Source organism: Chrysemys picta, chromosome 9 (assembly GCF_011386835.1).
Source record: "Chrysemys picta bellii isolate R12L10 chromosome 9, ASM1138683v2, whole genome shotgun sequence".
In the NCBI taxonomy this organism is placed as follows: Eukaryota; Metazoa; Chordata; order Testudines; family Emydidae; genus Chrysemys; species Chrysemys picta.
In genome coordinates this window covers 3874859-3888552 of record NC_088799.1, presented here as the reverse complement: position 1 = coordinate 3888552, position 13694 = coordinate 3874859, and the positions used below count along the sequence as shown (strand labels likewise).

Sequence of the window (13694 nt, the reverse complement as noted above, 5' to 3'; positions counted from 1 at the left end):
CTTTCCCTCCCCCAGCCCACCCAATTTCCTCCAAGCACGGAGGTTCGTAGGCTAGGCTGAACTGCTGCGCTGTCGCTGTCTCTAGGGCGTTGTCCTGCTCTCCCTTTCATTTTGTGACAGAGTTCTGTTACCAATCTGCCTGAGGCGTCGGGTGATCAGGCTGAGGCCGCAGGATCGTTTGGGGAGGAGATGACGAAACATGCCAAGTGTCTAAGTTTTAAAGCTTTATTAATAAAATAATAAAATAACAGAGGAGAGTGCTGGGGGGCTGGGGTTCCCCCCCCCCCCACGTCACGCAGAGGAAGGAAGGAAGTGTTTAGTGCCCCAAGCCCAGGGCCGGCTCTGGCAAAATAAAAAGAAAAAAGAAAACAAAAAAACCGTGGCGGCCAGAACAGCAAAGCAAAAAAAAAAAAAACCTGTGGCGTGTCCGGAGCCAGGGTGCAGGGGGACTCCCTGCCCTGCAGATGTGCCCCGGCTAGCGGGGGGAGGGGGAGGGAGCGGGGGGAGAGAGAGAAGGGGGGCAGCCAGGGCTTCAGCGGGGCGCTGCCACGCAGCCCCTCCCGCCGTGCCCCCTGCCGGGAGGGCTCCGCACCGCTCCGGTCGGCGGGGAGGGAAGGACGAGGACTGTCCTGCCGGGCTTGCTGCAGGGCACTCCCGTCCTCCACGTCGCTGCCCCCTACAGGGTGGCTGGAGCGGAACAACAACAAAAGCGGCCGTGCCGCCCTAGAATTGGGCGGAATGCCGCCTCCTACAAGCTGCCGCCCCAAGCACCAGCTTGCTCGGCTGGTGCCTGGAGCCGGCCCTGCCCAAGCCCTAACCCACTTTCATACTCACACCCGCACTACCCGAGGCTGGCCAAGCCTGGGTGTAACGTAAGAAGAAGAAGAGGGGGAGGGGTGGGCGGGAGTTTTGTCTGGGCCCAGGTCGTCCGGGGTCCGCTGTGATCTCCGAGGTGCAGCTCTCAGGAGGGTTTCAAGTCCTGGGTTCCTTTGGGGGTGTTCCGTTCAGGGACCTCTGCTCCTGCTGCTTTTTGTACCAGTCAAAACCAGCTTTCCGTGGTTTCCGCAACTTTTCCCAAAACACACCGACTAGACTTTGTTGTCCTCTGTGCTGGCCTTCGCTTGTCTCGCTCGTTATGGGCTGCCTCTGCAGGTCTATTTCAGCTGCATCTTCCTTTCTCATGGCTGGTAGCTGGATTCCAGGCCCCCGTCTTTCTCGGCAGGCAGCCAAGTGTCGGCTGTGAGCTGCGGCCTTGGGCTGGAGTCAGTGCCTTATCTTCTGACTGAGCAAGATGGAGTGTCGCGTTAACCCCGTTCTCTGCTTTCTTCCTCCTTCCCCCTCTGGCCTCTGCAGCCTGCAAAGGAATCTTCCATTCCACACTCAAACCTTTAACCCTTCCCCAAAATGCCTTGCAATGCTTGCAACAGCGTTAGCAATATACAATGCTAATCTGCCTCCCCCGGGGATCTACGGGAGGGAGGGGGCTGTTGAGTTGTGACAATTTAGCTCCAAATGTTTCTTATGCCCAAGCCATGGCGGTGATGATTAATGGGTCTCTTCTCTTAGCCCTATGACACTCCCACCCAGACGCTTTCGCTTTCCTGCATCCCTCTGCGATATCCCTGCAGTCTCACCAGCCAGCTGTCTGCATTACCCTCCATGCATCCAACGACCCCTTGCCTCCTCTTTTTTGCACCCTGCAACTGGTAAGAGAGAGCGGGGGGGAGCTGTTTTGTTGCATTTTCCTATGAGCTCCCTATGATGGAAACATGTGCTAATGGCTATCCTGGTCTTTATTACATGGTTTCCCAGGGCAGATGAGCATGTAGAGAAATTATATACAGTCGCGACCTAGATGTTCATTTTTTAAGCCCAGAAGGGACCATTGTGATTATCTGGTCTGACCTCCTGTGTAACATAGGCTAGAGAACTTCACTCACTTGTGGTGGAGCTAGAGTGTCTATTTTGGACAGACACCTAATTTTGATTTAACAATTCCAACTGATGGAGAATTCATCACATCCCTAGGTAGGTTGTGCCCATAGTTAATTACCTACAGCGTTAAAAATCAATCGCTGTCTGTCTATTTTATCTAATCTTAATCTTGTCTATCTACATCTCATTTCCCATTTGAATTTGTCTAACTTTAGCTTCTAGCCACTGCAGTTCTGCCTTTGTCTGCTAGGCCATGGAGCCTTTCAAATATCTGGTACCGTCTCCCACTAGAGGTATTTATAGACTGGGATCAAGTCACCTCATATCCTTCTCTTCAGGAAGCTAAAGAGATTGAGCTCCTTAAGTGTCTCACTGAAAGGCCTCAAGGCAAATGATGTGTTATATTGGACCAGTTGTCCATCAAGTGCAATATCTGCCGACCATCAGTGGCCCTGTCTGAAGCTTAAATACACATCTTTAAAAGTGGTTCTGGCCAGGGCTAGTTATTTAGTGGATAGACCAAAAACATCTCTCCATTTATTGTGACTTCCCCTCTGCCCAGTGGGTGCTTGACCCCCGCTCCGCCCCTGCCCCACCTCTTTCTGCCCCTGCACCGTCCTCACCCCACACCCATTCCACCCCTTCCCCAACCTCCCTGCTCTCTTCCTGCCTTTTCCCACCCCAGCCCTGCCCCCTCCCCACCCCCAAGTCCCCATCCCTGCCTTACCTCTTCTCTGCCTCCTCCCCTGAGTGCACCACGTCCCTGCTCCTCCCCCACCCTCCAGGAAAGTCCTAAGCGCCACCAAACAGCTGTTAGGCGGCGGGGGTGGGGGGTGGGAAGCACTGCAAGCAGGGCCGGCTCCAGCATTTCTGCCGCCCCAAGCAAAAAAAAAAAAGTCGCGATCGCGATCAGCGGCAGCAATTGGAAAAAAAAAAAAAAAGCCACGATCGGCGGCGGCAGTTCAGCGGCAGGTCCTTCACTCCTAGAGGGAGCGAGGGACCTGCCGCTCCCGAATTGCCGCAGGTGCTGCCCCTCTCCCTTGTCCGCCCCAAGCACCTGCTTGTTAAGCTGGTGCCTGGAGCCGGCCCTGACTGCGAGGGGGAGGAGCAGGAATGCGGCATGCTGGGTGGGGGAGAAGGAGATGAGAAGCGGGGCGCTTGGCTGTCGGTGGGTGTGGAGCACCTGCTAATTTTTCCCCGGAGTCGGCGCCTATGCTGTCAATTAACCCTGATGACTCAAAAATCAGGATTGTCCCACGCGGGGAAGAAGGGTACCTGTCCGCTCCAGAGCTCCTGAGAGCTCAGGGAACGGATACTCTTGTGTGTAGTGTATGAATGGGTTTTTTGTGTGTGCACATTTGCTCACCCTTAAGCTCTCAGATACCATGGTGATGATCGATACAGAGTAGAATAGGTTGTATGAGAGTGTGTCTTAGCACCTCGGTGTGTGTGTTTGACACCCGGAGAGTCGGCATGTTACCCCGGATCAAAACTCACTGGGAAGCAACTAGGCCTGCAACTAGATAAATGCAGTCAGCGTCTTGCAGCACCCTTCTCTTTGCAAAGTTTTTTGTTGCTTACTGTGGCCAGTGGGTGGCAGCACAATGTAGTTTGGCTCAGCCTCCTTAAATTCTCCTCTGCTAATTTAGACCTGCCTCTGGTTATTATAATCCTGGGGGATCCACAACCTGGAGTGGATGCACTTCAGTGACATCCCCTTAATGGGATTTTTTTTAAAGCTCCTCTTTATTCTATACTAGAAAGAGAATCTGCTACAAAATCATCCAAACTAAAATCAACATAATCACTAACAAAATCACAGGACTTGGTGGTGATGGGGGACTTCAACTACCCAGACATCTGTTGGGAAAATAACACAACAGGGCACAGATTATCTAATATGTTCTTGGAATGTATTTGAGACAATGTTTTAATTCAGAAGGTGGAGACTTCTACCAGGGGAGAGGCTGTTCTAGATTTGGTTTGGACAAATAGGGAGGAACTGGTTGAGAATTTGAAAGTGGAAGGCAGCTTGGGTGAAAGTAGAGTTACCATACGTCCTCTTTTTCCTGGACATGTCCGGCTTTTCGGCAGTCAAACCCCCGTCCGGGGGGAATTGCCAAAAAGCCGAACATGTCCGGGAAAATGGCGGCTCTGCTCCTCCCCTGACTCTTCAGCTCTGTTTAAGAGCCGAGCTGCCCGAGCGCTATGGGCTTCAGGCAGCCCCCTTGCCTCCGGACCCCAGCCGCCGGCCGGGCACTTCCCCTCCCGGGCTCCGGCGGCGCAGGGTCTGGAGGCATGGGGGCTGCCCGAAGCCGGTAGCGCTCGGGCAGCCCGGCTCTTAAACAGAGCCGAAGAGTCAGGGGAGGAGCAGAGCCTCTGGCCGCTGCGGCTCTGCTCCTCCCCGACTCTTCGGCTCTATTTAAGAGCCGAGCGCTACCGGCTTTGGGCAGCCTCCATGCCTCCGGACCCTGTGCCGCCGGAGCCCGGGAGGGGAAGTGCCCGGCTGGGGGCGCAGGGTCCGGAGGCATAGGGGCTGCCCAAAGCCCAAGCGCTACCGGCTTCACGGTTTGCCAGGCAGCCTCCAGACCCTGCGCCCCCGGCTGGGCACTTCCCCTCCCAGGCTCCAGCTGCACTGGGGAAGCGCCGGCCAGGGGCGCAGAGTCTGGGGGCTGCCCGGCAAACCGTGAAGCCGGTAGCGCTCGGGCAGCCCTTTCCGCGTGGCTGGGAGTGGGAGGGAAGAGGGGGCGGAGTTAGGGCGGGGAAGGGGTGGGGTTGGGGCGGGGCTAGGGTGGGGAAATGGGCGGGGCCAGGGGCCGTGGAGGGTCCTCTTTTTTTATTTATTAGATATGGTAACCCTAGTGAAAGTGATCATGAAATGGTCGAGTTCATGATTCTAAGGAACGGTAGGAGGGAGAACAGCAAAATAAAGACAAGGGATTTCAAGAAGGCAGACTTTAGCAAACTCAGGGACTCGGTAGGTAAGATCCCACAGGAAGCAAGTCTAAGGGGAAAAACAAAAGACCGTTGGCAGTTTTTCAAAGAGACTAGTGGGGCAGCTGCTCCACTCTGGCATGGAAGGGGTTAGAGCAAGTCAGAGAGGCTTATTGGGAGCCACTCAAGTGGAGGCTTGAAAGCAGCCAATCAGGGCCAGGCTGGGCCCTATAAGAAGGCTGCAGGGGACTGGACTAGATGATCTCTCGAGGTCCTTCCAGTTCTATGATTAGCTCCCCAGCAGACAAACGTGTTTGAGCGGCAAGGCCTTTTCCCTGCCAGTCTGTAAAGTGGCTGACATACGAAGTTGCAGAGCACGGACTTAAAACAATTCACAGACAGTCCTTTGGGGTTTTAAACTCGGAATTGAATATTCTAAACGCTCCGAGCTTCCTCCAATCAGTCGTTCCTTTTGTCGGACAAAAGAAATGTTTTATTGAGTGATCGTGGCTAACTGGATTCACAAGACACAGATCCTTAAAGCTAGTTTACGAATTACATGTGTGGTTTTCCCCTGGTCTAGATGTAGCAAGATCTTAATAAGCCGTGAAATGTTGTAGTCACTTTTCAGAGAGGCTTTGAAGGGCGGGGGGGTTGGGGGGGGATCTCTCTGCACTGCCACCTACTGGATACAAAATGCATTCCGTCTGTAAAAGTTAGTGAACAATATGCTCAAGAGATGTAACGATTGCAAACATGCCCCAAGCTGATCCCTGGGGTTTCCAAGCCAGGAAGCAGACTGTTCTTCTTTTTATTTTAATTATTATTTCAAATGAGAAAAAAAAAACAGCTTTCTATTTTCCCACATGGGAAAGTCCTTCACAACTGAATAGGGATTAAACTACCAGGGGCCTATAGGAATTGCTCTGAAAGCCAGGGCCGGCTCTAGGCACCAGCGCAGGAAACAGGTGCTTGGGGCGGCCAAGGGTAAGGGGCGGCATGTCCGGGTTTTCAGCAGCAATTCGGCGGCGGGTCCCTCAGTCCCTCTCGGAGGGAAGGACGGGCTGCCGAATTGCCGCCGAAGAATGAAGCGGCGCGGTAGAGCTGCTGCCGAAGTGCCGCCGATCACGACTTTATCTTTTTTTTCTTCGCTGCTAAAAAAACTGAAGCCAGCCCTGCTGAAAGCCTAGGGACCCATCCACCCTCAGGCACTGGTGTAGACCTATCTGGGCCATTTCAAATTTCAGTGCTGGTTATTTATGCAAACCAAGGTTGGATGCCTGCTCTGATCTTCCGTAATCAGCACAACCTGCTCTCCTCCCTCAGCGGCGTGGAGGGTCGTTGCCTGAACTCTCTGTTTTGTCCCCAGGATAGATCACTGGAACAACGAGAGGGAGCGTGTCGTGGTGATCACAGATGCCAACCTCCTGGTCTGCAAATATGACTTTATAATGCTCAGCTGCCTCCAGGTGCAGCGGATCCCCCTGAGCTACATCGACCGTATCTGCCATGGCCAGTTCACGTTTCCTGAGAAGTCCCTGGACAAGTGAGTACCAACAGCAGACAGAGGCAGGGCTTGTGGGGGAATTGAAGCCCCTTTGCTGAGCTGAAAGCTGTTGTCTCCTTGTCGTTTCCTGTGTCCTCCTGATGTTCTGGGATCTCTCCAGGGCAGTGAGCTAGGGAGATCCCTCCTGGCACAGCGTGTGATGGGTGGGGTGAGCCAAGGTTGCAGCAGTAGGACTTGATGGAACGTTTGGGGTGATGCTGTTACCAAATGAGCAGAGGGGAAGGAGGCAAGCAAGCTGATCCCATGAAGCCTCATCCTAGGAATATAGGCGGGGGAGGTCCAGCTCTCCTGTTGCTCCCTCCTCCACACCCCAAAGACAGAAGTTGGGGAGAGGCTGAGAGAGAATGAACCCCAGGTGATGGATGTTAGTCACATCACTGCGTGCATGACTGGAAGGGACTCAGATACTGCAGCGATAAGGGCAGTATAAGAACAGAGAACAGAGTAGTCAGACCCAGAGGCAGTGAACAGCATGCCAAAGACTTTAGCTTATCCTGGTAGCACAGGGAGGCCTCACAACCTAACTACCAAGAGGAGGCATGCCTGGTTCAGAGACACCAACAGCTGGACATGGCACTACCCTCCACCAGTACAGAATTGGTGGAGCTGCTGAGATTGACTGTGACTTAGAGGCAAGGTGTTCGGGTCCAGAATGCTGAGAGTCAAACCCTTGTGGAGATGGGCCTGAGCCGTGAAATTTGGATCCACATCTGAACTCTGCCAGAGCGTCGCCGGACTCCCCCGCTGTTCCACTTTCAAGTTGATCTCTCGTTTTTATCCCCGAGCTGTCAATCCAACATAGGTTGGCTGTGCTGAACTCAGGTGGCCTATAGGATGGTGCCAACTGGGGGGAGAGTTATGCGATGCTCCGAGCTTTTCTCCCTGAGCTCAGGGGGAAAAGGTCAGAGTCCTGCCAGGAACAATCCTGCCATAATCTCACGTGAAATGAGCATTTGGCTCCCTGTAAAATGAGTATAACTAACAATGGGAGAGCTCCCTGCAGCCTCCCAGCAGAGCACCCCCTCCAGCACCTTCCCTGAGCTTTGTGAGGGTTAAGGCCTGTATCCTCTGCTGTAATGATATTCTGTTGCTAGCGATATCATGCTCGGCTTCAAGAACTCATCACAATACAGCCTCTGCAGAAGGTAATTACCGTGTGTCTTATGAATGGCTGCATGTGAATGTCTGCTCACGCTGCTGACAGCAGCAAGTCCCAACACATCGTGCATACCAGGCATTTAACAGCCTCTGTTTTATTTGTTCCAATGGCTCGTTGCCTTTCGCCTTGTTTTTCTTCCCTGGCTCTGTTGGGTGTTTGTTTTTGCAAAGGCCAGAGTTCAGGTCTTTGATGCAGAGTTTGGGCTGGGATGGTGGCTTTGAGTCACTCTGTTTCCATTGCTGTTGGACGGATTAGAGGGAGCCCTTTCCAGCAATTACGGCATGGGACCATCTGTGACCCGGTGATGAGTCCCCGTTCTGAGTTGAGAAAATGTGCCCGAGAGCCTCAGCTCACTCTACTGCGTCCAGGGCAGCCTTGCTGAGTTGCACAAGGAGGGTTTTTTCCAACATTACTGGTTTCCCAGTGTCCCCAGCCCGTTGAATAGCCTGGGGCACTGGACCACTGAGCTTTTCGGTGCTTCTCTGCAGCCAGTCTCCAAACCCTCCATCATTGTCCTACGGCATCATCCACCGCCACCAGTCACTGCCTGTTTCCCGGCCCTGGGGCCTACCTATGGCTAACCACAGCATGCCAGGCTGCCCTCCAAAGACTCCTTACCGCTCCGTAGACCTGCTCTGCTCCTTTCTTTTGCAGGGGCTGTTGCTGATCTCCACCCAGCTGAGAGCAGCAAGGCCCTTGGCAGGCAGACACCCTCAGGGGGGTCCATAGCTCCGACTAGGTCCTGGCAGGGTAGCTAGAGGGGCCGGCACTAAGGAGAAAGGGACACGGCTCCCGATTCACTGCAAAGAGCGGGACTCTGTGTTCAGCACCATTATCCATCCAGGGTGAGCTGGTGCCTGGCTCTGTGTGCAAGAGGGAGGAGGGAATGAAACCGCTTCCCTCACCACCCCAATCCTGCTAGCGCTGCAGGAGATTCTGGCTCGGCCCTGGTAGGAAGCGCTTGTGTTCCTGGAGCGTGTGACTTTGGGTTCGGTCCCAGCTGTTGCGGTGAAGTTCTGTGTGGCTGTGACATGCCCGCCCAGGGGGACAGGGAAGTGGGAGCGGGGCTGGGTTGGTTGAACTACAGTTCCCCTGTGCTGGCTGCTCCTGCTCCCAGAGAGGCCAGTCATATCTGGCCTCTCCTCCAGGGTGACCGTGGTCCTCGCTACACTTCCCCTCGAAGGACGGCTGCAGAGTTACCGTGTAATAATGGCCCCCTCCATTGTCTGGGCTCTGGTCTTCCATGTTCACGTGGCTGTGCCACACCGTGGTCACCCTCTGTGAGGACAGGAGCTTGCTGACGGTGTTTTCTCCCGAGTCAAGTGGCAGAGGCCTGTGCTTACGGTGCTGAAGTTCACTGGTTGGGTCCTCTCTGTCGACTCATGTCTGCGGCCATGTTGCTGTGCACTGCTGCGGCCCGGAGGTGGCTGCATTTTGGAGTTGTGCAAAGTGCTTTCTATGTGTCTCTATGTATGTTAGGGACGTTCAGAAAGCACTTTGAGATCTGTGTGGATGAACGGCGCTACAATAAATACAAGCTAATGGTGTCATTAGAAATAACGTCACTGAGGCTCAATTCAAATAACCACCAGTCTTCGAATTCGCTCCCTTGGGGCCACGGAGGAAATGAATTTGGCTGACTTCCTGTAGCTCTGTTTCTTTTGGACTACATTTAAAGCAGACAGTGGGCCAGATCCTTAGCTGGTGCAAATCGGCACTGACGTCTATGGAACCTGGCTGGTGCGCACCAGCTGAGGATATGGCCAAATGAGGCTGCTAAGTGTCTGTCAGTGTATGGAGAAAGCAGAGTAGCTCAGACCTGACTGCATCGGCTTTTAACGACGCCTCTTGCAGTCTGAGGCGGGATCAGAAAGCCTGAGACCTGGGAAGTGTGTTCCATCACTGCTCTCCTCTGGCAGCTCTGTCGGACTGCAAGGGGTGACACAAGCACCTTTCCTCGGGTCGAAATGGGCTTTCATCTCGGGTGGATTCCACTGGCTTGTCTGTCTGTGTTCTAATCACCGCTCCAACTGTGCTGGTCTGAAACGCTCGCAAAACCCTTTTCCTGGCTGCTTCCCGTCCAGACACTCTAATTATGAGAAGCAGGCAGCATACAGCAGGGTGTGTGGACAACTCCAAGGAAAACAACGGGCTGGTTCCGTCCCTTCCCTTGTCCCCTGCCGAACTGGCTTTGCCAATATTTTAGCTGCTCTACCACTAAGATGAGCGGCTCTAAGGAGATGGCCAGGGGCCTCCTGGGCATTATTCATTTGAACTTTGTCAGAGCTCAGTCCGTTGAAGTCAATGGCAAAACTCTCCGGAAACGCAGCAGGAGGATTTAGCCAGTGGACTTATCCTGATATACACTAGCACAGAGGGGATCCGGCTCAGGCCCTGTGTATTTTGCTGTGCAGTTTACACAAGTGTTTTTAAGGCTATTAATTTAGCAGGAGTCTCTCAAAGAAAACAATACACCTGAAATGCGGGAAGGTGTTTACTGTCAGACTGTTGATCTGTGCAAGGCACTGCACCCCGGGGCATAAGGCAAGAGTAGAAATGTTAAAATGCAAAGAAGGGACAGAATAAAGGAGTAAAATATTCTCTCTCTCCCCTTCTTTAATGTGTCATCACTCCTGTTTTCTTAGCTGTAATTTATACCCAAGGATTGTCTGTGGATTTTAGCAGGGCATTTGGGGATTGGGATATTCTCTGCCACTGCACCACTTCTGGAACTTCCCTGGGGTTTATACAGCTCTATAAAGTTGTGGTGGGTGAGAGAAGTCTGCTCTTTGGCTTTTGATTCCAAATCAATGGGACTTCAAGTAATACATGTAACCCATTTTTCACCACAGAAGTTTTACAACATGCACCAATCAGTGCCACTAGGTGGCGGAGCGGAGCAGATATGCTTTGGGTCAGTGAAAAACATTACCTTTTTGCAATGGTTTCAGGTTTGATTGGTGAGATCACACTTGTATCTGGTGGTTTGCGTGGGTCTTAACCCTTTCAGTTATTTAAAGTTTGGCTGGACCAGAGCTTTGTGCTGCAAGTTGAGGGCGAAAGAAAAACATCCGGAATAGGAGGACTTGAAAGAAGACTGCACAGCCGCCAGTCAGAATCCCCAATGTAGTATTCTTTTATTTGCAGAAAATGGGCTGTAAATCGGCAACTGCACATTTCAGAGGCCTGCTCTACATGGGAAAGTTGCACCAGTTTAACTGAAATCCAATTTAAACCAATGCAACCCCCCTGCGTGGACACTCTTATTTCACTTTAATTTAGCTTAATCCTGTTCCCGATCAATTTAAACTCATATAGGCCCTTCTGAAACTGAGATAAGTTTCCAAGCATGGGTTTGCAGCACTTGAACTAAAGCCGCTTAAATTCATGTCTTAGGTTAAACCAGCCCAAATGTCCTATGTAGACAAGGCCTGAGTTTGAACAGGAAACCCTCAGGGAGGTAGGGTGAAATCCTGGCCCCATTGAAGCCAAAGGCAAAACTCCCTTCAAAGAAGCCAGAACTTCACCCTGAACAATGCTGTGTCCTGGTTTGACTTCAGGGAATTACAGTCTGGTTCTTAGCTGAGATTCAGGCTGGAACTGTGGATGCAATGAATGTCCCAAGAGACCATTTCCCTCCTGAGCCTTCATAGACTCATAGGAGATTAGAGTTGGAAGAGACCTCAGGAGGTTATCTAGCCCAACCCCCTGTTCAAAGCAGGACCAACCCCAACTAAATCATCCCGGCCAGGGCTTTGTCAAGCCGGGCCTTAAAAACCTCTTAGGATGGAGATTCCACCACCTCCCTAGGTAACCCATTCCAGTGCTTCACCTCCCTCCTAGTGAAATAGTTTTTCCTAATATCCAACCTAGACTTCCCCCACTGCAACTTGAGACCATTGCTCCTTGTTCTGTCATCTGCTGTCACTGAGAACAGCTGAGCTCCATCCTCTTTGGAACCCCCTTTCAGGTAGTTGAAAGCTGCTATCAAATCCCCCCTTACTCTTCTTTTCTTCAGACTAAATAAGCCCAGGTCCCTCAGCCTCTCCTCATAAGTCATGTGCCCCAGTCCCCTAATCATTTTTTTTTTGCCCTCTGCTGGACTCTCTGCAATTTGTCCACATCCTTTTGTAGTGGGGGAGCCCAAAACTGGACGCAGTACTCCAGGTGTGGCCTCACCAGTGCCGAATAGAGGGGAATAATCACTTCCCTCGATCTGCTGGCAGTGTTCCTACTAATGCAGCCCAATATGTCATTAGCCTTCTTGGCAACAAGGGCACACTGCTGACTCATGTCCAGCTTCTTGTCCACTTTAATCCCCAGGTCCTTTTCTGCAGAACTGCCGCTTAGCCAGTCGGTCCCCAGCCTGTAGCGGTGCATGGGATTCTTCCGATTCTTCCAGTGCATTTGTCCTTGTTGAACCTCATCAGATTTCTTTTGGCCCAATCCTCCAATTTGTCTAGGTCACTCTGGACCCTATCCCTACCCTCCAGAATATCTACCTCTCCCCCTAGCTTGGTGTCATCCTTGAACTTGCTGAGGGTGCAATCCATCCCATCGTCCAGATCATTAATAAAGATGTTGAACAAAACTGGCCCCTGGAGCGACCCCTGGGGCACTCCGCTTGATACCAGTTGTCAACTAGACTTTGAGCCATTGATCACTACCCATTGAGCCCAACAATCTGGCCAGCTTTCTATCCCCCTTATAGTCCATTCATCCAATCTGTACTTTTTTAACTTGCTGGTAAGAATACTGTGGGAGACCGTATCAAAAGCTTTGCTAAAGTCGAGCTGTCCTGGGCCAGTTTCGGGTTTCAGATTGAAACGTGAGATGTTCTGTCGTGTGGTTTGATTCTCAATCAGGGGGCACATTTGGTGGTTAGCAGTGAATTCTGCATTGAGTTACTTTGGGGTTGCTCGAGACCTGGAATTCAAGGCTTGCAACGTGAAACTGATTGAGGCAATGAGGGGACGAGGGCGGTAAGAGGTTCTCTGTGGGAACTGAAAACACCAAGGCCGCTCTGTCGCTGCTCCATTGCATCACCACATGTGGGCGCACCGACACCCCATTAGCACCGTGTTGTGCCCTGCCGGCGCTTTCCCTCACACCACAGCCAAGTCACCCACACAACAGGGTGTTCGGGCCATGCATTCCTAGATCCCCACATAGCTGGGCAATTGCTACAAGGTGGCACAGGTGTTAAACATGAAGCCGGAACAGGCAGAAAAAAAGCATCTGCCCAGCTGGTTGGTTTATTAACTCCTGAGGAGAAGGACCAGAGGGGCAGACAGGTGGGCGAGGACTAGACCTTAGCTGTGTTTGAGATAAGAATGCGGAGCTCGGAGCCGGAGAGTGTGGAAGATGCTGCTAGGGGGTCAGTGTAGCTCTTGGCTACAATGAAATTAGATAGCGCTTCTTTCCCTTCTTTCTCTTCTCAATTAGCAATGAGGCTATTTTCTTTGGCCACGGGCCCCGTGTGTCTTTTGGTGGTGCAAAGAATGTAGCTAACAAAGAGCCACTGAGTGCTGCGTTTTGTGTTTGCAAAGGGGCAGTGCTGGGAAGGGGGAGTTGTTTCAGTGGCAAAGGGGGGATGCGGTGTATTGGACGCCTCTGCCCCCCGCTTTGCTTTTTGGCAGAAGGACAGGTGGACGGAGGCTAAGAGGAGGTTAGAGATCACATAAGGTTCTTGAGCATGTTGCACTCGTTATGAAGACAAAAGGATAATGGTTACCTAGCTACCACTCCTCATCCACGTGCTTTACAAAGATGGGGAATACTAGGTATGGTCAGACTCCACCTGCTTATGGGGAAACTGAGGCACAACAGGACTCAGTGGCTTGTTGCAAGTCACACAGAGTCAGGGGCAGAACCCAAACCTTCAGAGCATTGCTCTGCTCTTACTCCTAGGCCACGCTCCTGCCATGGAGACTGGGAGTGGTGCAAATTTAACACTGACAGACCCCGGTCGTCGGCGGGGGGGGATCAAACCGCGGACCTCTGGAGCTTAGTGCATGAGCCTCTACCGCATGAGCTAAAAGGCAACTGGCTGTTAGCTAAGGCTGTAGAACAGACTCATTAATCTTCTCTCTCCCTCCC

The 13694-nt window shown here is 52.4% G+C and overlaps 1 protein-coding gene across 2 annotated transcripts in view; it reads left to right on the top strand.

Moving 5' to 3' along the window:
- The window catches only part of TPRG1 (tumor protein p63 regulated 1), a 73339-nt gene that overhangs the window by 26487 nt on the left and 33158 nt on the right, over positions 1–13694 (top strand). For both annotated transcript variants that reach the window (XM_065557521.1, XM_065557520.1), the window contains exon 4: positions 6239–6415. In XM_065557521.1, the coding sequence (XP_065413593.1) occupies positions 6239–6415 (177 nt within the window). The remainder of the gene's footprint in view (positions 1–6238; positions 6416–13694) is intronic.